Source organism: Adiantum capillus-veneris, chromosome 11 (assembly GCF_014529385.1).
Source record: "Adiantum capillus-veneris isolate H3 chromosome 11, ASM1452938v2, whole genome shotgun sequence".
Classification (NCBI taxonomy): Eukaryota; Viridiplantae; Streptophyta; class Polypodiopsida; order Polypodiales; family Pteridaceae; genus Adiantum; species Adiantum capillus-veneris.
The window spans coordinates 163,349,580-163,375,957 of NC_140941.1; the positions used below are offsets into that span (position 1 = coordinate 163,349,580).

Sequence of the window (26,378 nt, forward strand, 5' to 3'; positions counted from 1 at the left end):
CCTCCTCAATGGGGTGTGAATACATATAATGGATTTAAGGTAAGGGGTAGCTGCTAAAACCCTCCTATAGCCACAATAGAAGAGCATGAGAAAGTATTTCAAAAGGATTTCTTATAATCTCTTCTCACAAATCTCTCTTCCTGCTTGCACAAATAATCCTCTCCTACTCTCAACAAAGGAGATGCAACACCAACAATAAAGGAAAGTGGTTAAAAGGAGATGCAACACCAACAAAAGGAAGTGGTTAAAACATCACTTTTGAACTTGAAAAATGACACCATTCTCCTATCCAACCAAAATTGGACAACAAAGGTCGGGTTGAGCAAATGGCATTACAAGAAATTAAATCTTCCTGCCTTATAACTCCAGAAAAACATTTGAAAGAGAGAACAGGCATCATTAAATATAAAGTTTTTAAACGGTATTCCTTTATACTAACATCCATGTTGCTTCCACACCCATTTTACTTTGCTTTCTTCTATGTGAGACAATATGAAGGTGTAACACAATTTCATAATCATATGACTTGACTCCACCTTTTTATTTTCCTTCAAAACTGTGTATTTAGACTAATTGCTCTTTATTTCTAACTAGCAGCAAATGCAAAAAGCACAGTAAGCCCCTTGCCCAATACAACTGCCGTTCTAAATTGCTGCCTGAGCAAAACCTCAAAGCTTAGAAGCTGCAGGTTTGTCTAAAAACCACACCAAACTCCCCTCTGTTGGAAACACCATTTGCACAGGCAAAACGCCAGGAGCCTGCAAATCCCCAAAGGCCTTCTCAAGTACGTCAGCCTTGTTCGCTCCAGTGAGTACCATCGCAATATTGGCAGCAGAATTTAACACAGGAAAGGTGAATGTGATTCTCTCAGGAGGAGGTTTAGGGGAGTCCTTAATGGAGGCTATCCATTTCTCTTTTTCACGAGTCAAAGGATGACTTGGAAATAAGGATGCCACATGCCCATCTGGCCCCATTCCAAGTAATATAAGGTCAAACCTTGGGCAGTCAGAACTTGTAGAAACGTCCACAATTCGAGTCTTGACTAGTTGCCTCAAACCAAACTCATAGTCTTCTGCGGCACCATCTGCAGATAAGGCATCGTTGATGGAGTACACTTGGCCAGGGATTATTGGAACCTGCAACCAATGAACATAATCATGATGCATCACACATTTTCAGCAACCAGTAAAAACTGTTTGAATTGACCGTGGGCTTGGTTATGCAGTATAAGGATCTTCTTTGTTTTGCAACATAAGATTTGTTTAAGCCACTCTTTTGCCACCATGTACGATTATTTTGAACAAAAACAAGTGACAGCTGCCACCATGTACCCCAAACTGTGGGAGAAAATGGAAATACACACATGCCATTATGCTAATGTGAACTATAAGTGATAGTTTTTTATGTTGATCAAGGCTGAGTTCACTTTAAGTTGATTATGTCTTGTCTCTACTAAACATCAAAAATTAAATTTTCCAAAATAACAATGTCACCTTAGCTTTTCCACTAAAAATTCCTCACAACACAATTGAGCTGGTAAGAAAATCAAAACTATTGTACCGTTCAAAAGTTTGAGCAACCCTTACGAAGCTAGCTTCAACCTAATCATGCATATTTTAGAGTTGTGATAAGTGTGTTTATTATTCATGTTTTCCTACAAGTGTATAGCTTCTTGCAATGTCTTCAGATCACTGGCTTCCACATCAAACTTGATCAAGTGGTCCAATCCAAAGAGAAAGGCTTCCAACCTTTCCTCATCCTATTTCCGCAATCGTCCACCCAACTGAGACACACGGTTAGCATACGACATCACCCGTTTACCTTGTTGAGACAAAACCTGAAAATCCTCTTCCAATCGCTTCACGTACTGTGAAGGTAAGAAGCGAGTCTTTAGATCCTCCTCAAACTCCTCCCAACGAAGCTCGAGAGGGGAAACAAGGAGAGACTCGGAATGGGCAAGGTCCTCTCATTTCCTTTCTTAAGGAGAGATGGTTCTTCGCAGAAAAATACCCGTCATGGCACGACAAGCAGAAGAGCTTGAGCGGCTCAAGCAACAGATGGTAGAATTGTAAGCTGCACTTGCTCGGCTAGAAGTGTAGAAAGTGCTTAAGACCCTTGAAAAAGGGAAAGCAAAGATGGTGGAAGAGCCACCTCAAAATCCCCTAGTACCAACTCAGGGAATACCTCAGACTAGGGCCCCAACACGGCCTCAGAGGGATCCTGCAGTAGGAACCTCCGGACAGCACGAAGAGGAAGAGAAATCCCTTCACTGACTTACTCACCAAATTACTCTTTTATGAAGAACCTGGATAATATATCATTCAACCACCAAAAAGCTTAAAAGCAAGACGAGGATCATAAGAAGAGTCAGCATAGAATTCCAATGGACAAGGATTCCACAGTCATCTCCAAGAAGCGGTCCCGACACCACAAGAAGAAGAAGAAGATGTTTAAAGCTGGAGATAAAGATATTAAATTCGAATGTTATAATGAAAAGAGGATTGATACAAAGGCCCTCGCTTTTATTCAACAATTCGAGGTGGCCTTTGCAGAAGGTCATTTTTCAAAACGCTCAAAACTATGCCATGTTAGCATGTATCTGAAAGATACAGCTAGCACTTGGTGGATTACCACAGTTCTGGAAAAACGCAAACCCAAAGACTGGGAGGAGTTTAAAAAGAAGTTTTATGCTCAGTTCCTTCCCCCCGACTTTATTGATAATGTGAAGAAAGAATGGGATTGGCTCTCCCAAAGAGAGCATGAAGTTGTGCCTCACTATATCGACAAATTTTGGGTGGTCCTCCTTAAAGTTACTCCCTTTATGAAAGTTTCTCATGAAAAGAAGAAGCGCAAGTTTGAAGCTAGACTCCAGCCAGTACTTCACAAAAGTATGAAGCTCTACCCCCAAAACACTCTTCAAATTATGATCAATCCGCCCTCATAGCCGTAAACTTGCATTTGAAAGTAACTCCTCGAATTTACTGACACTCTTCCAGATGACTTACCTCCTAAAAGACCAGAGATCATCGTATTGATCTAATTCCGAACAATTCACCCCCAAATCAGCCACCTTACCGAGTTAGTCCTTTACAACAAGAAGAAATCCTTAACAAGTAAATGAACTTCTCAAGAAGGGTCTTGTTCGATCTCGCACTTCTCCATATTGTTCACCAGTCTTGCTTGTTCAAAAGAAAGACGGCACATTTCGAATGTCCATTGATTATCGTTCTCTGAATAAGATTACCATTAAGAATAGATTCCCAATTCCCCAAATCGATGATACCTTAGACAAGCTACAAGGGGCACGGATTTTCAGCCGCATAGATCTCAAGAGCGGCTACCACCAGATTTGTTTTGCTCCTAAGACATACAACTTTCCGAATGTACAATTTTTAGTAATGCTTGCCAGCCTTACTAACGCTCCAACAAGACTCTATTCAAAGAATTGCAACAGCATAAACTTTAAGTTAATACTAAGAAAAATGATTTTTTCTTGATAGAGATTCACTATCTAGGAGACATCGTCTCTCATAATCAAGTACACATGAACCCAGCAAAGGTTCAAGTTATTTCAGATTGGCCACAGCCTGCTTCAGTTCATGATGTCCAAAGTTTCCTTGGCCTCTGTTCCTACTAAAGACGTTTTATTCGCCATTTCACTCATGTAGCCACTCCTCTCTATGATCTTACAAAGAAAAAGATATCTTTTGTATGGGGGCTAAACAGAAAGAAGCTTTTGAAAAGCTTAAGTACCTTCTCACCCATGGACCCATCCTCGTTGTACCTGTAGGTAGAGTTGGGTGTTGCAGGTGCTAGCGTTGGCTCTGTGTGACAGCAAGCGTGAGAGAGAGCATCTTGGCAGTGTCTACCCTGTTACAATAGAGTAGGAGTATAGCATATGGGAACACACAAATGTAGTTAATTAAAGATCTACTCCCCCTTGAGCAATGCTTGTTAAATGGTCACACCAAAAAAAAAAGTTCTTTGAAGCCCGTTGTAGAATTTTGGTTCTCTAAAATCCCTTAAGAAGAAACGATCAAGGAGGGTTTAAAAAGAAACTAAAAACATGTTTGAGCCTTTTTTTTTTTTGGGAGGAGGGTGTGGGGGCGGGGGGGGGCTTTTGACAATGGGAACAAACACTAAAAGGGGGCCTCACCCTTACTCTACGAGCCTTGCAGGAGATTGAAGATGTCTATAGTGCAGTGGTCAATCAACAAGGCAGTTGATGAATCCAAGGTGATGACGACGACCAAGTTGATGAAGCCAAGCCGTAGCGTACTACAATATTGAATACAGGTCGATTATTGACGATGACCTTGGCTCAATGGGTTGCAAGAACGTGTCAGTCGCGCAGCAGATGGAGAGCAACATAAGAGAAGAGTTGATCCAAGCGTGGCAGTGCGGAGGGTAGGCAAGTGGCAAGCCAAACAGGTTGAGCGCTGTTGCTGAGTAGTTTGACGAAGGCCGCAACTTCAAGCAGTGGTGGATATGGTGAGCTTGCATTAGCAATACAATGATGAGAGTAAAGCAATCAAAGTCAAGGCCAAAGTGGGCTAATCTGAGAAGTTGAGGAATTGCGCAGCAGGAAAGGATCATACAAGAGCAAGAGCATTTGAGAATGAGTCTACACACGGGTTGAGCCTTGAGTGAACACCAGACGATGGATGAACGGTTTGGAGATGACAAGCCTCAAGACTCAAGATGTGAGGAGCAATATGTCACGTTACACATCCAACCCTATGTGTCCGTGGACAAGCTACAGCATGACCAGGGTTCAGTTCAATCAAGTCAGTCTAGAGTAGGACGTGATCTGGCACTTTTGTGAGTCTGTTCGCAGACCGTGCATGACCAGTCACGTAGAGTAGATGCATATCCTCCGGTTGCACACACCATGATCATCAGCATTCCCAGCAGAATCCATCAGGGGAATTTTCCAATGCATTAGAACCTATTTTCCCTATTTTTGACTTTTTTCACTTATTTATTAAGTGACTTTTGTTGGGAACTAGGTAGGGCAATTTTGCTAAGATAATATATAAGCAAACCAGAGCTAGCACTTTCTGGCAGAGGAGGCAACAGGAGCATTGCTCAACAAGCCAATTCTCAAGCAAGAACAAGAACCCCCATAGCCTGGCGTTTTCAGCAAGAGGACTCCAGCGTTTTTCAGCCATGCACTTGGCGTTGTGCAGCCCCTGCATCTAGCATTTTCAGCCAACCTGCTCATCGTTTCTGCACCAGCAAGATCAGGGAATCCACAGCAGTTTGACAGCGTTTTCAGCAGCGTTTTTACAGCAGCTTGGCAGCGTTTTCAGCAGCATCATATTAGCGTTTTGCATCAGCAAATTCAGCGGTTGAAACCCACCAGATCCAGCGTTTTCAAGCCACAAGAAAACAGCGTTTTCAGCCATAGGAAGCAAAGCTTTTTCAACAGCAGCAAGTCCGATTCAAGCACTCAGTTTTCAGCATTAGCCTCGTCCACGTCGTCCACACCATCAACATCGACATCGACATCACAGCATTTAGACTCATTGCATTAGTCATTGTACTAGATTGTGCAATCAATAGTAGACCACTCTCGCCATCGAGAGTGGAGCCCTTGGAGGAGGGTTTTACAACGTCTTTGGTGTCGTATTCTCTTCTCTCTCTATCTCTCAGTCTCATGCACCTTCACGCACAGTGTCTAATCACTTTGTTTGTGTCCATTGCACTCTCATTAAAGGAACGGAAGGCTCTCCCTTCCCTAAGTAAAAGGAACCCTTGAGCACAGTTCGGATCACTCATCTTGAGCAAAGTTCAACATTCATTCTGCTTCACCTTACATTGGTATCAGAGCTTTGGCAGTGTTCTGTATCACTCAAGGAAAGAACCACAAGAACCACAGAAATTTTTTTGCTTGTTGCAGTCACACGTAACCCAAGTCCTCTTGGGCGTGTCAATTCCTAATCGTGTTTTTGAAGAGTGACAAGAAACCCAAGAAAGAAGGGCTTGTCCAGCCTTCCCTTGTGCCTCTTTTCACTCATTGAGAGCGGACCGTGCACTTAGCGGCCGGCCAATCGACATGAGGTGGGAAAAAGCAACCTCGGTGTGAGCGCAAGGCCGCCAAGGGGTGCGCCCGCGGGAAAGAGAAGAGCTCAGATAAGAGAAGATCCTTCTCTAACACAGATTGCAAGCGAAAGAAGAACCCTAGAACCTCAAGAACCTCAAGACCCACAAGAACCTCAAGAACTCAAGAACCCAAGTTCCTTGTGAACTTAAGAACCCAAGACCACAAGAACCCAAGACTTCAGTGGATGGTCATCACTCGAAGCGGAATGGATACTTCGCTTGGAGGTGATGAGCATGAGAGAGGCGAAGAAGATTTTTTCCTACCAAGAGGTTTTTCCGACCCTCCCCCTTTCCCATCTACGCCAAGGATTGCACGAACTCCTGTGGAGGAGTTGAAGCAGTTGTTTATGGAAAGGAAGTTAGAACACGAAGAAAGAAAAGTAGAAAGAGAAGCAGAAATAAAGGCCTATGAAGAAAGGAGGACAACCATAGATCGTAAGTACCAAGAAAGAATGGCAGTCATAGCGCGTGAGAGCGAGCAAGCACGCTTGGAAGCCAAAGCAAGAGAAGTAGAATTTGATCGCGAGAACAAAGCAAGGATGCAAGAGATGTTGCGACTCTTTTCTCAAGTGCAGGCACAAATGCAAGAGATTCGAAAAAAAGAGACTCTCTCAGTCTGTTCTTCTCCAAAGCATGACACACAAGATTTGCATGATGAATTGCATGATAATGATGAGGATGATGATTTGAATGACAATGACAAGCATGATGATTTGGATGATAAGGACAAGCATGATGATTCGCATGATGATCAAGATGTGATTCCTCACACGCATGATGATTTGCATCATGAAGATGATGTGATTGTTCACAAGGATGATATGTTGGTTGATACTTTTTCTAGTGAAGCTAACCTCATTGCAGATTCGATCAATCACGAAGAACCGATCTTGGCTCTCAAGTCGAGCTCCACAGAATCCCCACACGAAGATTCGATTAAACACGAAGAACCGATCTTGGCTCTTTAGCCTAGGTCCAAAGAACCCTCACAGGAAGTACTATGTGCTCGAATGATTCGTCAGCACGCATTGTTCGAGTGTTTTATTCGTGATCGTTTCCTGTATTTTAGTCAGCGTCTTTATGTGATCCCTTTTCCTAGACATGGCATATTGTTCGATGAGCACGATTCACTCATGAATGAGCACTGATGTTGTCACGAGGACGTGGCAATTGCTAACCTTAGTTGTTGGTTTCTTTCCAATGATTTTTGTTTTATTTTTGAGACCCTCTTTTTGAAGTTGCAAATGGTCGGACATTGTATGGCCAATGTGAACGGTAGTTTCACCCGCAGACGGGAAGTTGGTCGGCACTGGAATTCGTACAGTAAGAGGATGTCTAGGCTCAGAGCAAGATCATACAGGTCCCCCCCGTCGCACTTAGCAAGTTGGTGGATACTAGGAAGTGAACTCAATAAAGGCATAAAGTCAAGGTGGGATCACCAACAGAAAGTATCCGACAGTTGGGCCACATTGCACTTTTGGATGCGGTCCCAATGAGGATAGATGGTCAGAAGACCAGCGGGAGCCCAACGGAAGCATCTCCTAAAATTTAGGGAACTGCTATTTTGGGCCACAAAATGTGTTCGCGTCATTACCTTCGGTATGACCAAGGGAACATTTTAGTACTCTGCTGCAAAGTCAACTGATGCACAAGTTGAGAGATTTTTAAGCAGGAAGCCCAATGCGGGGAAATTGCATGTATGAGTGCCAAGTGGCACTTTGTGGTCAATTTACCAAGTCTGGGAGAACAGAACCCGTAACTGACTTTTGAGAGCAGTTTTGGAGGCTGTTAACTTGGATTTTCAGCCATTTCTCTCCATTTTTGAGCTTCCCATGACTTTGCCTAGGTCCAAGGAGCTCATTTTCAGCATTGGAAGGCATCAGATGCGTGTTTACAGGGCTGTTTTGCTGCGTTTTCAGCGATACGCAGGTTTTGACAGCCATGGAAATCTTCTCCTTTTTGCATCTATTTGTTCACAGATGCATTACAGGTCAAGGGCAAAAGAGGGGGCGCTCGATTTATGCTGGGAGGATGCTTCATTGAGAACCTGTCACAGGTTAAGAGCTATGGAGTGCTTTCTTTCCCTCTATGTACAGTATGGTGACGGGAGTGATGCCCCGCACGCTACATACTGCTCTCTTTCTCCCCTACGTGCAGTTATGTGATGCCCCACAAGAGGGCTACTCATTTGACTGATGTACAGTTGTGTGGGTTCATGCTTTTGTGCTGAGGCAAGAGCCTCCTTGAGCAGGAACAGGGGTAGCTAACTGCTGCTCCAAAGCAGGCACTGGTGAGGGTCATAACCTCACCGTACAGGTGCAAAATCAGCGCTGTGTATGCACTGTAATTTGACTGTTTTTCAGCCATACGGACGCCAAGATCATTGGGAATCGTGCCCCACTGGCAAAGGACAGTTAGGGGACTGTTTGGGGCTGAAAACAGGGCAAAAACCAGTAAATACAGCGTGCTGAATTTACTGTTTTTGGACAGGAATCAGAGGGTATACGTCAGTGCAAGCGAGTTCCAGCAGGGGAATTGGTTTCGCGCAAGTTTTGGGGCTGTTATGCTAGAAATTTGGCCAAATCAAATGGTATCTAGGTGGATACACGTGAAGGATTCCCAGGACCTTACCTTGTAATTTACCCTCCTAAAGAATAAAGAAATACCGAAAGGGGCGCCAATTTTGGGGCCTACAGGTTGTCGGCGTCTGCTCGGAGCATTCTAGCTTCCGAGCCGTGTGTGTATTCAAGTATTAACTCCCGTCGCAAGTTCTCTTTGCAAAGTGCTGAGTGTGTGTGTATAAAGTAAAGAATTTCGGGTGAAAGCCAACGCCTACCGCCCTACGGGCCAGTTTCATGGTTCCGTTGCCGGGACATCAATCACTTTTTCCTCAAAGAGTGAGCCTGGATAGTTGAGGGTAAAGACACACAGTGCAAGAACACGGGGATTACACTATGGCCGACAAGGGGAAGGGAATTATGGAAGAGGGTTCCTCTTCACAGGACAAACAAGAAATTCCTCATGTACGCCCTGCTAAAAAGTGGTCAAATTAGGGCTGATTTTCTGCTGCGTTTTTAGGGTTTGCAAGTATGAACCAAGATGAGATAGGGAGAGGTCTCACGGTGGTAGATTGGCCACTTGATCTTCTGCGGGAGTGACGTGGGTCTGCCAAGTGACATGTTGCTTGCCGATTCTCTGAGGCGATTGCTTGGATTCTGTGACGCATTGGTAAATCATCTTGAAATTTGAGCTTGCTTGGTCGTGGGTGGTACGTCAGGTTGTGGAATTATGTTCGTTTGCAGAGGCAAGAGCCTTTTGCAACACGTAAAAGTTAAGGGACAGGTTGTAAGATGCTATGGTGAAGTTCAAGAACTATCTACCTATGGATGCAAAGTGGATAGAAGAGCATGAACTGTCAGAGTCACCAAATGTATTGCAGCTTTACCTTGAGGCCTTTGGGTTACAGCCTACGTATGCCCCAACCCAATGTTTGCAAATGAGGGGTAATGATAGAGCTAGCACATCAAATGTACTCATGGATTCAGTGCAACAGCAGTGTACAGTTTGACAAAAGTATGAAGGTCTCATTAAGTCATTTGTACATATGTTTTGACAGTCTTTCTTGCAGATACATGCGATGATAAAAGGGTGCTTACCACACAAGATCATCTATGGCATGTATTTATGGTATGCAATCGAGGACGTTTGCGATTTCAAGAGGGGGGTATGTCACGAGGACGTGGCAATTGCTAACCTTAGTTGTTGGTTTCTTTCCAATGATTTTTGTTTTATTTTTGAGACCCTCTTTTTGAAGTTGCAAATGGTCGGACATTGTATGGCCAATGTGAACGGTAGTTTCACCCGCAGACGGGAAGTTGGTCGGCACTGGAATTCGTACAGTAAGAGGATGTCTAGGCTCAGAGCAAGATCATACAGGTCCCCCCCGTCGCACTTAGCAAGTTGGTGGATACTAGGAAGTGAACTCAATAAAGGCATAAAGTCAAGGTGGGATCACCAACAGAAAGTATCCGACAATTGGGCCACATTGCACTTTTGGATGCGGTCCCAATGAGGATAGATGGTCAGAAGACCAGCGGGAGCCCAACGGAAGCATCTCCTAAAATTTAGGGAACTGCTATTTTGGGCCACGAAATGTGTTCGCGTCATTACCTTCGGTATGACCAAGGGAACATTTTAGTACTCTGCTGCAAAGTCAACTGATGCACAAGTTGAGAGATTTTTAAGCAGGAAGCCCAATGCGGGGAAATTGCATGTATGAGTGCCAAGTGGCACTTTGTGGTCAATTTACCAAGTCTGGGAGAACAGAACCCGTAACTGACTTTTGAGAGCAGTTTTGGAGGCTGTTAACTTGGATTTTCAGCCATTTCTCTCCATTTTTGAGCTTCCCATGACTTTGCCTAGGTCCAAGGAGCTCATTTTCAGCTTAGAAGGCATCAGATGCGTGTTTACAGGGCTGTTTTGCTGCGTTTTCAGCGATACGCAGGTTTTGGCAGCCATGGAAATCTTCTCCTTTTTGCATCTATTTGTTCACAGATGCATTACAGGTCAAGGGCAAAAGAGGGGGCGCTCGATTTATGCTGGGAGGATGCTTCATTGAGAACCTGTCACAGGTTAAGAGCTATGGAGTGCTTTCTTTCCCTCTATGTACAGTATGGTGACGGGAGTGATGCCCCGCACGCTACATACTGCTCTCTTTCTCCCCTACGTGCAGTTATGTGATGCCCCACAAGAGGGCTACTCATTTGACTGATGTACAGTTGTGTGGGTTCATGCTTTTGTGCTGAGGCAAGAGCCTCCTTGAGCAGGAACAGGGGTAGCTAACTGCTGCTCCAAAGCAGGCACTGGTGAGGGTCATAACCTCACCGTACAGGTGCAAAATCAGCGCTGTGTATGCACTGTAATTTGACTGTTTTTCAGCCATACGGACGCCAAGATCATTGGGAATCGTGCCCCACTGGCAAAGGACAGTTAGGGGACTGTTTGGGGCTGAAAACAGGGCAAAAACCAGTAAATACAGCGTGCTGAATTTACTGTTTTTGGACAGGAATCAGAGGGTATACGTCAGTGCAAGCGAGTTCCAGCAGGGGAATTGGTTTCGCGCAAGTTTTGGGGCTGTTATGCTACCGAAATTTGGCCAAATCAAATGGTATCTAGGTGGATACACGTGAAGGATTCCCAGGACCTTACCTTGTAATTTACCCTCCTAAAGAATAAAGAAATACCGAAAGGGGCGCCAATTTTGGGGCCTACAAGTTGTCGGCGTCTGCTCGAAGCATTCTAGCTTCCGAGCCGTGTGTGTATTCAAGTGTTAACTCCCGTCGCAGGTTCTCTTTGCAAAGTGCTGAGTGTGTGTGTATAAAGTAAAGAATTTCGGGTGAAAGCCAACGCCTACCGCCCTACGGGCCGGTTTCAGATGTATGCGGATGATTCATGAAAAGATGAAATGTTTGCATTCAAGGAATTTACACTCCATGTCTCTTTCTTGGCATGACACAATCGTAGAAAGAGCACGAGAAGAATTGAGCATCAAGTATCCGCATTTCCGTTGTGAATTGCCACAGTTGATTGATTTCGATCAAAAAATCAGATTCGACCCCATTGTTTGCGTGTGTTTGATGAACGTTTGGCACTCCGTCACTTTGTTCATCTGCATTTCATGCACAGTTTTTTCGAAAGACTCAAATTTTTCCAGTCACTTTACATGGAATGGGTATGTTCATGTTTTTGTGTTGGAAGTGGTTTTAGGAAATTTCAGCCTCGGAGATTCTAGAAGAAGGTAGACGCATGACTATAAACGATGTGGAAGCATTGAAGATGACTTTGTGTCTCTTTCGGCGCGGCCCAAAGACGAAGGCATTGCAGACCTTTATGAAGTTCAAGTATTACATGACCCACGCATCAAAGTGGGCCAACGAAGAGACCTTTCGAAAATTCCGGATGCTATTGGCGATCTCCCTCGACGCCATACAATTCGGTACCAGTACCTCACTTCGAAAAGGAGGTGTTCAATTCAGTCAAGTCAGTCTAGAGTAGGAAGTGATCTGGCACTTTTATGAGTCTATTCACAGACCGTGCATGACCAGTCACGTAGAGTAGATGCATATCCTCCGGTTGCACACAGCAGTATTCCCATCAGAATCCATCAGGGGAATTTTCCAATGCATTAGAATCTATTTTCCCTATTTTTGACTTTTTTCACTTATTTATTAAATGACTTTTGTTGGGAACTAGGTAGGGCAATTTTGCTAAGATAATATATAAGCAAACCAAAGCTAGCACTTTCTGGCAGAGGAGGCAACAGGAGCATTGCTCAACAAGCCAATTCTCAAGCAAGAACAAGAACCCCCATAGACTGGTGTTTTCAGCAAGAGGACTCCAACGTTTTTCAGCCATGCACTTGGCGTTGTGCAGCCCCTGCATCTAGCGTTTTCAGCCAACCTGCTCAGCGTTTCTGCACCAGCAAGATCAGCGAATCCACAGCAATTTGACAACGTTTTTACAGCAGCTTGGCAGCGTTTTCAGCAGCATCATAACAGCGTTTTGCATCAGAAAATTCAGCGGTTGAAACCTACCAGATCCAGCGTTTTCAAGCCACAAGAAAACAGCATTTTCAGCCATAGGAAGCAGCGCTTTTGCAACAGCAGCAAGTCCGATTCAAGCACTCAATTTTCAGCATTAGCCTCGTCCTCGTCGTCCACACCGTTGACATCGACATCACAGCATTTAGATTCATTGCATCAGCCATTATACCAGATTGTGCAATCAATAGTAGACCACTCTCGCCATCGAGAGTGGGGCCCTTGGAGGAGGGTTTTACAACGTCTCTCGTGTCGTATTCTCTTCTCTCTCTCTCTCTCTCTCTCTCTCTCTCTCTCTCTCTCTCTCTCTCTCAGTCTCGTGCACCTTCACGCACAGTGTCTATTCACTTTGTTTGTATCCACTCTCTCATTAAAGGAACGGAAGGCTCTCCCTTCCCTAAGTAAAAGGAACCCTTGAGCACAGTTCGGAGCACTCATCTTTAGCAAAGTTCAACATTCATTCCGCTGCACCTTACACAATAAGCTTGAAAAGAGAAAATGATGGCAATGTCTCCAAATGCTAAGGCAAGAGAAGCCGAGAGGAGGTGGGGTTGGTTGTGGTCGAGTAAAGAGTCGTGAACGAGGATGAAAGTAGCACAAGTAATTGGCATATTGTTGACTGTAAAGTGCAACGGAATGAATGTTGTATTTTCTCAAGATTAGTGATCTTTACTGCTCAAGGTTCCTTTTAGTTCTTATGGAAAGAGAGAGCTTTCCGTCTTGTAGAGTGCTGTGGTCACGAACAAAGTGAGTGGATTGTGCGTGCAAGTGAATGAGACTAAGAGAAGGAGAAAGAAGAGATACGACATCGAGAGGTTTGTAAAACCCTCCTCCGAAGGCCCCACTCTCGTCGGCGAGAGTGGTCTACTTTGATTGCACAAAGGTGTACAATGCGAATGCAATGGACTGATGCAATGGGACTATGCCGATGACGACGACGATGATGACGACGGCTAAGGCTGAAATCTGTGATCTTCTAGGGTTGAATTCGGGGTTGTCTTCGTGGCTGGAAATAACTGTTTTCTTGCTGTTTCATGGCTGGAGATGATCGGGTTGTCGGGGGCTCCTGTTGGGGGACAAAACAGTGAGGATTTGTACCCCTTTGGCTGCGTTTGTAAGGGCTGATGTACCTGCTGAAAAAACCCTGAGAAAACGCTGATGGGGCTGAAGATCTGGAATGCCAAAACGCTAGGGTTTTGGGGCTGAAATCGCTGAGGTTTGCAAGAGGGTTCTCTGGCGTTAGTAAATCCTGCTACTGCTGCTGGTAATGGGGAAAACGCCAAGACCTTGGGAATGATGGATGGCTACTGATGATGAAAACGCCAGGGATGAGGGAGGTATGGCACCGGGGAGTCATGAGGGGGGTACTGCTGAGAAGTTGCCTGTTGAGCGGGAAGCTCCTACTGCCTCTTCTGCTGTGGAGTGCTAACTTGGGTTTGCTTATATATTAACTTACCCAATTTTCCCTACTGACTACCCAACAAAAGTCACTTAATAAATAAGTGAAAAATGTCAAAAATAGGGAAAATGGGATAAAGTCACTTGAAAAATCCCCTAACTGATGCTAATGGATTCTAATGGGAATTCTGATGGTCATGCTGTGTGCAACAAGAGGATATGCATCTATGCTAAGTGACTGGGCATGCACGGTCTACGAATAGACTCACAAAAGTGCCAGATCACTGCTAATCTAGACTTGACTGAACTTGACTGAACCCTGCTGTGGTGTAGCTTGTCCATGGACACATAGAGTTGGGATGTGTCACGTGACATCCCCTCCTTTTCAAAGTGAGGTACTGGTACCGAACTGTATGGCGTCGAGGGAGATCGCCAACAGCATCCGGAATCCTGGAAGGGACTCTTCGCCGGCCCACTCTGATGTGTGGGTCGTGCGGTACTTGAACTTCATAAAGGTCTGCAACGCTTGCTTCTTTGGGCCGCGCCGAAAGCGACACAAAGTCTTCTGAAACTCCTTTCTTGCTTCAACTTCGTATAGAGTCATGCTTCCTTTGTCTTCAAGAATCTCCATGGCTGAAAATTCTTGAAACTATCTCCAACACAAAACCATGAACATATCCATTCCATGTAAAGTGAAGGAAAAAAATCTTGTCTTCTCTAAAGACTGTGTATGCAATGTAGATGAACATAGAGATGGAGTGACACCCCGTTCATCAAACACATGCAAGCAATGAGGTCGAACCTTTTCTGTTTGATCGAAACCAATCAACTGTGGAAAATCACAATGGAAATGCCCATGCTTGGTGCTCATACTATCATGTGCTCTCTCGGAAACTGTGTCATGCCAAGGAAGAGACATCGATTGTGACTTCCTGACATACAAACTTTTCAACTTTTCATGAACAATCCACATACATTCGTGCTCATCCATGAGAGGAACGTGCTCAACATACAATATGTCATGCCTACGAAAAGGGATCACATAATGATGCTGACTAAAATACAGGAAACCGTCACGAATGAAACACTCGAACAATGCGTGTGTATCAATCATGCGAACACATAATACTTCCTGTGATGGTTCTTTGGACCAAGGCACGAGAGCCAAGATCGATTCTTCCTGAGGGGATTCTTCTTGAGTGGGTTCTTTCTGAGGGGGTTCTGTTGACCTAGGCTCGAGAGCCAAGATCGATCCTTCGTGATTGATCGAATCAACAACGAGGTTAGCTTCGCTAGAAAAAGCATCCACTAACACATCATCCTTGTGAACAATAACATCATCTTCATGCAATTCATCATGCTTGTGAGCAATCACATCTTGATCATGCAAATCATCATGCTTGTCATTGTCATCCAAATCATTATGCAAATCATTGGCATCCAAATCATCATGCAAATCATTATCATTCAATTCGTCATGCTTATCATGGTCAATCAAATCATCATCATGCTTCACACAATCATGCAAATCCTGTGTGTCATGCTTTGGAGAAGAAGAGTGTCACAAAGTGATGACGTGGCGGACAGCAGAAACCCTAATTTCTGCCAGAAACCCTAAAATTCCTGCAAACCCTAATTTTTGCCAAAAACCCTAAATTCCGGAAATCGCGGAGGCGGATTATTAAAAAAAAAAAAAAAAAAATTTTTTTTTTTGGAAAATGATGAGCGACGCGAATTTTGCTTTTGCTTTTTTTTTTATAAAAAAAAAAAGAGAAAAGACTCTCTAAGAGAGAGAGAGAACTGATGCTTTTGATTTTAAAAGCTTTTGGGGCTCTGCTTTTGGGCATCCCTTGTAACCTTTATATTAGTGGTGAGGGCCTCACTTCTCAGAGCATCTGGACGCAGAGTCTGAGAGTGAAACCCTAACCGCTCTCTTGTACTTTGATGATTGATTAATACAAAAAGAAATACCGAAAGGGGCGCCAGTCTTTGGGGCCAATATCTCTAGGCACGGAACTCCGCCGGGCCAGTACAAATCTATTGTGATCTGTGAATTGTTTTGAAGTGGTTATTTGGTGCTGTCGCGGTTGATTCTTGACTTGGAGTGTCCAAGTTTGTTACAGTGGTATCAGAGCACGGCCGATTTCTCTTCTACGGGAAATCCGATCTCCGAAATTTTTTTCCCGCGGCACCTATGGCTTCAGGCAATGATCAGTCGACTCCCTCTGCATCTGGAGATGCGGGCTGGGATCACAACGAAGATTCAGACAGAGAGTATGGCCCGCCTTGGCCTACTTAGGCGGAGCGGCGAGAGATAGAGCGTCGCCAGTTGATCAGCGATGCAACAATGATGATGCTCAATTTTGCCAAGGACCCGAAGATGGCAAAATATATGAACGAGACCTCTTTGAAAGAGCTACAGATGGAGTGGCAGAGAACCACAACACCACTCCCGAAACCCGCTCTCAAGAAACCTTCTGCCTCCAAGAAATATACGGAGAAGGAACTGGAGAACGTGGTTGATGCACGGATTGCTCAGCTTTTCGACGTGCAAAAGAAAGGCAAAAAGCACGGCAAAAAGCAGAACAAAGGTACTGACTTCCCGGGATATTTGGGTCGTCAGTCGACATTCGACAAAGCAAAGAAACGGAAGAAGCGTGTTCGATTTGAAGGAGTACCCAGTTCTTCTTCTTCTTCTTCTGACAGTTCTTCTAGCTCCTCGGATTAGAGCGAAGAAGACAGAAAAAAAGCAAAAAGCGAAGCAAGACACAAAGCTTCGGAACGGGCAAGAAAAAGGCAAAGAAGGCTACATCTCGCCCAGAGACTGACAGTTCTACTGAGGACTCGTCTACAGACAGCTCAGATTCCGATGACGGAAAGTTTTATGCGAACAAGAAGAATTTTTACAAAGCCAACCAGTATGACTTTCTCGAAGATAACAGCAAGAAAGTCCGAGAGTTTAAGGAAGGTGGCCACTCGATCAAGTTTGATACTTTTCAGGATACTCAGATGCTTCGAAGGCTTTGTCTCTTATACAACAGTTTGACATCGCTTTCGCGGGAGGACGCTATTCAGAGCACTCCAAGATTCGGAGAGCTGCCTCTTACTTTAAGGGGAATGCTCGTACTTGGTGGTCCACGCTTCTATTAAGCAAGACTGTGCCAGTTACATGGCTGAAATTCAAGAGGCTTTTTATTTCTTCTTGGTTGACTCAAGAGTTTGAGTGAGATATACGAGCTGCTTGGAACCATCTCCGGACGACCAAGAGCGATACAGTGAATTCTTATTGTGAAAGATTCTGGAGCTCTTTTCTACCCGCCTCTTCATTCAAGAAGATCTCGTTCAGAGAACAGATTGAGCGGTTTACCTTAGGTCTACCTACAGAGATCCGAGATCACTGCTTGGAACAGAAGTCAGCTTCTATTCAGGAGTTGATGAGTCATGCGAAGCGGGGCTTTGCCATTCACTCTGGCAGTCTGACCTACCCCACAGATGAGGCCATGACACAACGAGCCAAACAGACTTCTGGGAATGAAAGTAGAATGAAAAAGAGCAACCCAGAGAAAAAAAAAGGATGCACGACCCAAGCTTACTCCTGAGGAGAGAGCTCGCTTCATCAGAGAGGGGAAGTGCTTTGGATGCGGGAAACATGGACATATTTCCGCAAAGTGCCCTGATAAGGCACAGAAAGAAAAGAATGATAAAGACGACGACAGGTCTGAGAGTTCGAGAGCAGCTGAGGAATGTGGCAGAAAAGGCAGATAGAAAAGCAGAACTGGTACCACATGGCGTGGGACTTGCACCGAATCAAATGAATGAAAGTACAAACTTTGCCGTTTTTTTTTGGGGCAAAGTGAAGGATCAAGAAGCTCTTTTGAAGGAGCCAAGGCCAACTTCTTTTCACTTGGAATTGGCGGCTCGATTTGGAACTGCGCCCGACAGACTGACGCCACTGGCGGAGGTAGTTCGACTGGCACCCGGATGGGATGTTGCCATTACACCGAGCATTGGCAAACTTCGTTTGCAATGACAGGGGTGTTCAGGGCACGTGAGTGACGTTCTACTCGGGATCCCTTGGTACCACAAGAACTACGCCGTGGTTGACTACCGGGCCGAGAAAGCGACTTTGATAAATGAAGGGCTTAGAGATTGTACTTGATGAACTTCAGTTTTCTTACTCATTCTTTTGGGAGAACTGAACCATGGATAAAAGTTGAATATGTTTTGACCTGAAGAAAAGAATGCCAAGATTTTTTTTTCTCCACGCTCATGCCGATTGCTTTTGAGAGGGCTTGAAGATCATACCATTGATCTGATATCTGGAAGCACACCACCGAGTCAGCCACCTTATCGTGTGAGCCGAGTACAGAATGAAAAGATTATGAACTCAGTGAAAGACCTCTTGGAAAAGGGTCTTGTCCAGCTTAGTACTTCACCGTATTGTTCTCCAGTGTTGTTGGTTTTGAAGAAAGACGGATCTTGGAGAATGTGCATCGATTATAGCACTCTCAACGAAATCACCATCAAGAACAGATTTCCGATTCCTAGGATCGATGATATACTCGACAGGTTACAGGGATCCTCGTGCTTTAGCAGGATTGACTTGAAGAGTGGATATCATCAGATCAGGATAGCGCCAGGAGATGTCTACAAGACAGTTTTTCGGACGACTTTTGGGTTATTTGAGTTTTTGGTGATGCCTTTTGGCTTAACCAATGCTCCTGCGACATTTAACCGGATGATGGACAGTTTCGAGAGTACAGGCTATTTGTTGGCACTTTCTTTGACGACATCATTGTTTTCTCGAAGAATGAGGCAGAACACAGAGATCATCTGCTTCAAGTCTTTTAGGCATTACGAGATCACACGCTAGTGATTAATGCAAAGAAAAGTGAATTTTTTCCTACCATGGATACACTTTTTGGGACACATTGTGTCAGCAGCAGGAGTGCAAATGGACCCGGCCAAGATAGAGACTATCCGTGATTGGCCCGATTTGAGGAATGTCCATGAAGTTAGAAGCTTCTTGGGACTATGTTCATACTACAGGCGGTTCATACGAAAGTTTGCAGAGGTTGCTTCCCCTTTGCATATCTTGACACAGAAAGGAGTACCTTTTTTCGTGGGGACCCATAGAGGTGACTGCCTTTCAGACATTGAAAGAGAAATTGACTACGGGACCTATTTTGACTTTGCCGGACTTGCAGAAGTCATTCGAAGTATATTGTGATGCTTGTGGTCGTAGTCTGGGTGCGGTCTTGATGCAAGAAGGCCATGTCATAGCTTACGAGAGCCGTTTGTTCTCTAGGCCGGAGATGACAGCACAGATCTATGGGAAAGAGCTTTTGGCGGTTATCCACGCTCTTACTCAGTGGCGGCATTACCTACTCGGAGCGGATTTCATTGTCTTTACAGACCATCAGAGTTTGCGCTACTTCTTGTCACAGAAGCAGCTTTCGGAAAAGCAGATGCGGTGGGCGAACATCTTGTCACAGTTCCACTTCCAGATTGTCCATGTGCAGGGACAGAAGAATGTGGTGGCAGATGCTTTGTCTCGGAAACCGTTGGTTCTGGCTATTTCCGCGATACATCATAGGAGCTTCGAGGATATGGTCGATCAGTGTGCCACAGATACAGATTTTGCAGATATTTTCACACGGATACGGGATGGGGAGACAGTAGCTGGATACTCCCTTCGGGAAGGCTACTTGATGAAAAAGACTATGTTGTGCGTTACACAGCCGTTGAGGGAAAAGGTTATGACTGATTGCCACTGTCCACCTTTTACGGGTCACCGCAGCATTGCTACCACCATGAAAGGGGTAGAGAGAGATTTCTTTTGGCGGAGACTGAAGAAGGATGTGGAAGAGTTTGTGCGCAGTTGCTTGGTATGCTAGAAGGTCAAGTTTGACAGGCATAAGGCACAGGGATTGTTACAGCCTTTACCCATACCCACCCGCCCCTGGCAAAATATTGAAATGGATTTCATTTTTTTTTATCTCCCGAGAATACAGAATGATCACGATGATTTTCCGATTACATGGCACGTCTGAGACGATTCTCTCCGACATAGACCCCAGATTTATGAGTTGGTTTTGGAAGGCAATTTGGGAGAACATTGGCACGTAGTTGCAGTTCTCATCATCGTTCCACTTGCAGACTGACGGGCAATTTGAGATTGCCAATTCAGTGATTTTAGATTTATTGAAGTCTTGTATCTCGCATCAGAAGACTCAATGGGAAAAGAACTTACCTTTGGTGGAATTTGCCTACAATAACACGATACACTCTTCGACGGGGAAGACGCCATGAGAGATTGTTGAAACTGCTGTGAAGGTTCCATCCTTCCTGAGCACGAAAGATTAGAAATTTGAAGCGGATGAATATTCGCGAGATTTGGATACGGCTTTTGCCCAGGTTCGCGAGACTTTACAGAAGTCTCAAGAACGACAGAAAAAGGCAGCGGATCGCCATCGTCGCGACTGGAAACTGAAGGAGGATGATTGGGTGCTCTTACTTTTGAGAAGACACGCCTAAGAAAGAAAAAGGGAAAGGAGAGGCTTTTTCCAAAGCTTAGTATGTGATACTACGGACCTTTCCAGATTACTGACAAGATAAATGATGTCTCCTTCCGATTGGAACTGCCAGATACTTGGAGGATTCATAATGCATTGCATGTGAGTCTCTTGAACCCTGTTAAGGGTGATGTGCCTGATGATGGGGAGCCTGATGAGCAACCCGAAGTGGAAGAAAACGAGGAGATCCTTGTTCCTAAACAGATTTTGGCACATAATGATACGAAGAAAGGTAAAGTCTGAAGGCGGTTCTTGGTTAAGTTCAAGAACTTTCCTGCATTTGATGCGAAGTGGATGGAGGAGGAGGACCTAGCAGATACTCCTCGGATTGTGAAACTTTACCTCGATGTTTTGGTTTAGCATAGTCTACTCCAAACGGAACCCAAAAACTCAGCTTGGCCGAAGATCTGGTGCAGTGGGATGCACAAGAGGGGAGTCGCTCCACTCCTTTGTCAACAGATGCCTCGATTTTGATACTAAAGTCACTGATGTCTCTTTGAGCTTCAGGGATACTGAGAGCTGACAGTATTCTGCTGGATGACTTTATGAAATGGAATTCCTGATTATGATACTGATTTGTTCTTGACTTCTTGTGAGTGCAGGAACTGATAGCCGAAATGACTGCAGCATTTTGGTCTGATTGATCTCAAATAGACATGGTTGCAATAGGGGTTAGTCAATCGGACATCGATGAGGTCCCGATTGGACCTAGATGTGATTGCTAGCTACATTGCCGATAAATCATGGTCTAAGATCCGAATGAATGTTGAATGTCATGTGATGTCCTGTGATGTCTGGTGATGTCCTGTGATGTCGTGTGATGTGACTGTCGATTTTGTACATGTGCTAGATGTGTGTTCCTAGTACGTAGGTACTAACAGTCAGTGTCTGCTAAGACGGTTTATGGCTTTTGTCGGTTTTGCAGGCGTAATCGCGGTCGATTACAATGCTTTCAAGAGGGGGGTATGTCACAAAGTGATGACGTGGCGGACAGCAGAAACCCTAATTTCTGCCAGAAACCCTAAAATTCCTGCAAACCCTAATTTTTGCCAAAAACCCTAAATTCCGGAAATCGCGGAGGCGGATTATTAAAAAAAAAAAAAAAATTTTTTTTTTTTTTTTGAAAAATGATGAGCGACGCGAATTTTGCTTTTGCTTTTTTTTTATAAAAAAAAAAAGAGAAAAGACTCTCTAAGAGAGAGAGAACTGATGCTTTTGATTTTAAAAGCTTTTGGGGCTCTGATTTTGGGCATCCCTTGTAACCTTTAAATTAGTGGTGAGGGCCTCACTTCTCAGAGCATCTGGACGCAGAGTCTGAGAGTGAAACCCTAACCGCTCTCTTGTACTTTGATGATTGATTAATACAAAAAGAAATACCGAAAGGAGCGCCAGTCTTTGGGGCCAATATCTCTAGGCACGGAACTCCGCCGGGCCAGTACAAATCTATTGTGATCTGTGAATTGTTTTGAAGTGGTTATTTGGTGCTGTCGCGGTTGATTCTTGACTTGGAGTGTCCAAGTTTGTTACAAAGAGACTGAGAGAGTCTCCTTATCTCGAATCCGTTCAACCTTGTCCTACATATTAGCAATGAGAGATGGAGAAGGAACAATGTCCTCTCCATGAAAGACAGTAGGAGAATCACTTTTGGCATTGATAGTTAAAGTGCTAGCCTCCCAATCAACGAGAGGGTTGATTTCACGAAACCATTTCATGCCTAAAATCATATCACATCCTGAGAGAGGAGAAACAACAAATCTTCTAGTGAAGGCAGTCTGTTGAATTGCAAATAACACATCAAGGCACTCCTTCGTGATGAGAGCGTCCATACCAAGACGAAAGCCAGAGACCTCGATAGGAGATCTCGGACTAACTTCGAGGCGGGCTCTCTCAACAAGAGAGGGGCTGATCACATCATGCATACTACCTGGGTCAAACAATACGACAAAACGGTGCCCCGACGTACGACCATAACATTTAATGAGAGAATTATCAATGGGAGGATCCTCAGAAACTTGGGGCACACTCGTGTTATCATTCATTGCATTGACAGATGCAATGGGTGTTGTGGATTCATTCGATTCAAGCTTAGGACATGTTCTTTTTATGTGACCCTTAATGTGACAATGAAAACAACGACCTTCTTTAGAATACGTGCTTTGTTCTTCCAAAGTGATGTATCCTCCTATAATTCCTTGTGCTACTTTTTCATTTGGAGTAAGCTTAGGTTTAGCAATTGTGTTAGCCTTACCCTTAGATTCATTGGAAGAATTCTTTGATGAGATACCGTTGGAAGATTGGTTCGAAGAGTTATCATTCTTACCGTTCTGCGGGTTCTGAGAAGCCTGCGAGGTACTTGTGGAAGTCTTGTTCTCCTTAGGCTTTCCTTTGTTGTGCTTCATCTCGTAGGCGAGAGCAATTGCTACCGCTTTGTTGAGATCAATTGGATCGAGTACCTCGACATCATACTTGATATACTCGTCCAATCCGTAAAGAAATGCCTCCTTGCGCTTCGCATCCGATTTACGTAATTGAGTGCCGAGCTGCAAAACCCGATTAGAGAAAGACATAACCGGCATACCGTTTTGCTTGAGAGCTCGCCAATCGTCCTTTAGTCGTGCAAGGTACTGAGGGGGCATAAACCGCGCCTTGAGCTTGTCTTGGAAATCAGCCCAACTAAAAGAGAGGGACGTGAGATCGTCGGCTTCCTCTAGGTGCGCGGCTAGTTGTGCCTCTTGCCAAGCCTGATACCAATTTATGGCATCACCGGCAAGGTACATAGCTGTCGTCAAAACTTTGCTATTGCATGTTTTCTTAGTTGTCGCAAAATAAGCATTAAATTGATGCAACCAAGAATGAATAACAGTAGCATCCATCTTACCCTCATACTTACTGAAAGTCAACTTAATTGATGCAACCAAGAATGAATAACAGTAGCATCCATCTTACCCTCATACTTACTGAAAGTCAACTTCTCTGTGACTGGATTGTGTGAATCCGCTTCGTGGCTTGCACCACTTGACGAACTCCCACGATCTTTGGGTGATTCGGCCTTCGAGGCTAGGACTTGGGAAATAAACTCTTGTTGACGAATCTCCCTTTGAGCTTCTCGCTCGACGTCCCTTTCTGCTTTGCGTTCAATGGGCTCGCGTTCGAGGGCAAGTCGCTGGTCTTCTTGTCTTGCGGCAATTGCAATGCGCTCACGTTCTTGAGCAAGTCGATGTTCTTCTTGTTGTGCAGCAAGTTTGTCGTTTTGTTTTTCGCGCTCTCGGTCCTTGGCTTCTTGTGCACGGGTCTTTGCCGCTTGTTCTTCTTGTTGTCGTGTCATCATGTCCAACATTGACTTGACCATCATCTCCATAGGAGTGAGGACAACTCGTGGCGTAGATGGCGAAGGGGGAGGGTCGGAAAAATCTCCTACTGCGGAAAATACTTCGTCGCCTCTCTCATGCTCATCACCTGAATGCGAAGTATACATGCCGCTTCGGGTGATGACCATGCACTAGAATCTGTGGTTCTTAAGTTCACGAGGAACTTGGGTCTTGAGGTCTTGAGGTTCTTGAGGGTTTGGAGGTTCTTGAGGGTCTTGAGGGTTTCTTTTGCTTACAAATCGCGTTGGAGAAGGATCTTCTCTTCACCCGAGTTCTACCCTTTTCTGCGGGCGCACCCCTTGGCGGCCTTGCGCTCACACCAAGGTTGCTTTTTCCCACCTCACGTCGATTGGCCGGCTCCTAAGTGCACCGTCCGCTCTCAATGAGTGAAAAGAGACACAAGGGGAGGCTGGACAAGCCCTTCTTTCTTGGGATTCCTGTCACTCTTCAACAAAACACGATTAGGAATCGCCACACCCAAGTAAACTTGGGTTCGTGCGATCGCAACAAGCAAAAAAAATTCATGTGGTTCTTGTGGTTCTTTCCTTGAGTAATGCAGAACACTTCCAAAGCTCTGATACCAATGTTAGGTGCAGCGGAATGAATGTTGTATTTTCTCAAGATTAGTGATCTTTACTGCTCAAGGTTCCTTTTAGTTCTTATGGAAAGAGAGAGCTTTCCGTCTTGTAGAGTGATGTGGTCACGAACAAAGTGAGTGGATATTGTGCGTGCAAGTGAATGAGACTGAGAGAAGGAGAGAGAAGAGATACGACACCCGAGAGGTTGTAAAACCCTCCTCCAAAGGCCCCACTCTCGTCGGCGAGTGGTCTACTTTGATTGCACAAAGGTGTACAATGCGAATGCAATGGACTGATGCAATGGGACTATGCTGATGACAACGACTTAGGCTGAAATATGTGATCTTCTATGGGTTGAATTCGGGGTTGTCTTGGTGGCTACAAATGACTGTTTTCTTGCTGTTTTCATGGCTGAAAATGATCGAGTTGTCGGGGGGTCATGCTGAGAACAAACGCTAAGGATCTGTACCCTTTTGGCTGCATTTTTAGGGGCTGTTGTACCTGCTGAAAACGCTGCTAGGATGTGGTGTCCAAGCTATGAAAAACGCCACCAAAACGCTGAGGCTTTGCTGGTCTTTTCAAGGGCTGAAAACCCTCTGCAGTTACAGATCTTGTAGCATTGATGGTTGGCTGAAAACGCTGGGAAAGGGCAGGTTTTCCAAGGTTGCAAAACGCTGCTAGCGTTAGTGTTTTTGCTGAGTTTAAATCGCTATGGCTGGGTCTGCTGCTAATGGTCCAAAACGCCAGGCAAGAGCACTTGTAGGCAATGGCTTGCTGAGGGGGAAACGCTAAAGGGAAGGAGTGGATGGCGAGGCTAAGTGCAGGGGGGGTACTGCTGAGAAGTTGCCTGTTGAACGGGAAGCTCCTGCTGCCTCTTCTGCCAGAAAGTGCTAACTTGGGTTTGCTTATATATTAACTGAGCAAAATTGCCCTACCTACTTTTGTTGGAAAGTCACTTAAAAATAATAAGTGAAAATAACCAAAAATAGGAAAATAGGCTAAATGCACTGGAAAATTCCCCTAACTGATGCTAATGGATTCTGATGGGAATTTCGATGATCATGCTGTGTGCAACCGGAGGATATGCATCTATGCTAAGTGACTGGGCATGCACGGTCTACGAATAGACTCACAAAAGTGCCAGATCACTGCTATTCTAAACTGACTGGACTGACTGAACCCTGTTGTGGTGTAGCTTGTTCACGGACACATAGGGTGTCACGTAACATCCCCTCCTTTTCAAAGTGAGGTACTGGCACCGAACTAAATGGCGTCGAGGGAGATCGCCAACGGCATCCGGAATCCTGGAAGGGACTCTTCGCCAGCCCACTCTGTCGTGTGGGTCGAGCGGTACTTGAACTTCATAAAGGTCTGCAACGCTTGCTTCTTTGGGCCGCGCCGAAAGCAACACAAAGTCTTCTGTGGCTCCTTCCTTGCTTCAACTTCGTCTAGAGTCCTGCTTCTTCCGTCTTCAAGAATCTCCATGGCTGAAAATTCCTGAAACCATCTCCAACACAAAACCATGAAAATACCCATTCCATGTAAAGTGAAGGAAAAAATTATTGTCTTCGCTAAAGATTGTGTATGCAATGTAGATGAACATAGAGACGGAGTGACAACCCATTCATCAAACACATGCAAACAATGCGATCGAATCTTTTTTGTTTGATCGAAATCAATGAATTGTGGCAAATCACAATGGAAATGCCCATGTTTGGTGCTCATACTATCATGTGCTCTTTCGGAAACTGTGTC

The 26,378-nt window shown here is 44.7% G+C and overlaps 1 protein-coding gene across 1 annotated transcript in view; it reads right to left on the reverse strand.

Moving 5' to 3' along the window:
• Nucleotides 1-406: 406 nt before the first annotated feature.
• The window catches only part of LOC147448342 (putative 6-phosphogluconolactonase 3, chloroplastic), a 78,667-nt gene continuing 52,695 nt past the window's right edge, over nucleotides 407-26,378 (reverse strand). Inside the window, exon 2 of the mRNA XM_086524554.1 lies at nucleotides 407-1,136. Coding sequence (XP_086380680.1) covers nucleotides 669-974 — 306 coding nt within the window. The 5' untranslated portion in view covers nucleotides 975-1,136 and the 3' untranslated portion in view covers nucleotides 407-668. The remainder of the gene's footprint in view (nucleotides 1,137-26,378) is intronic.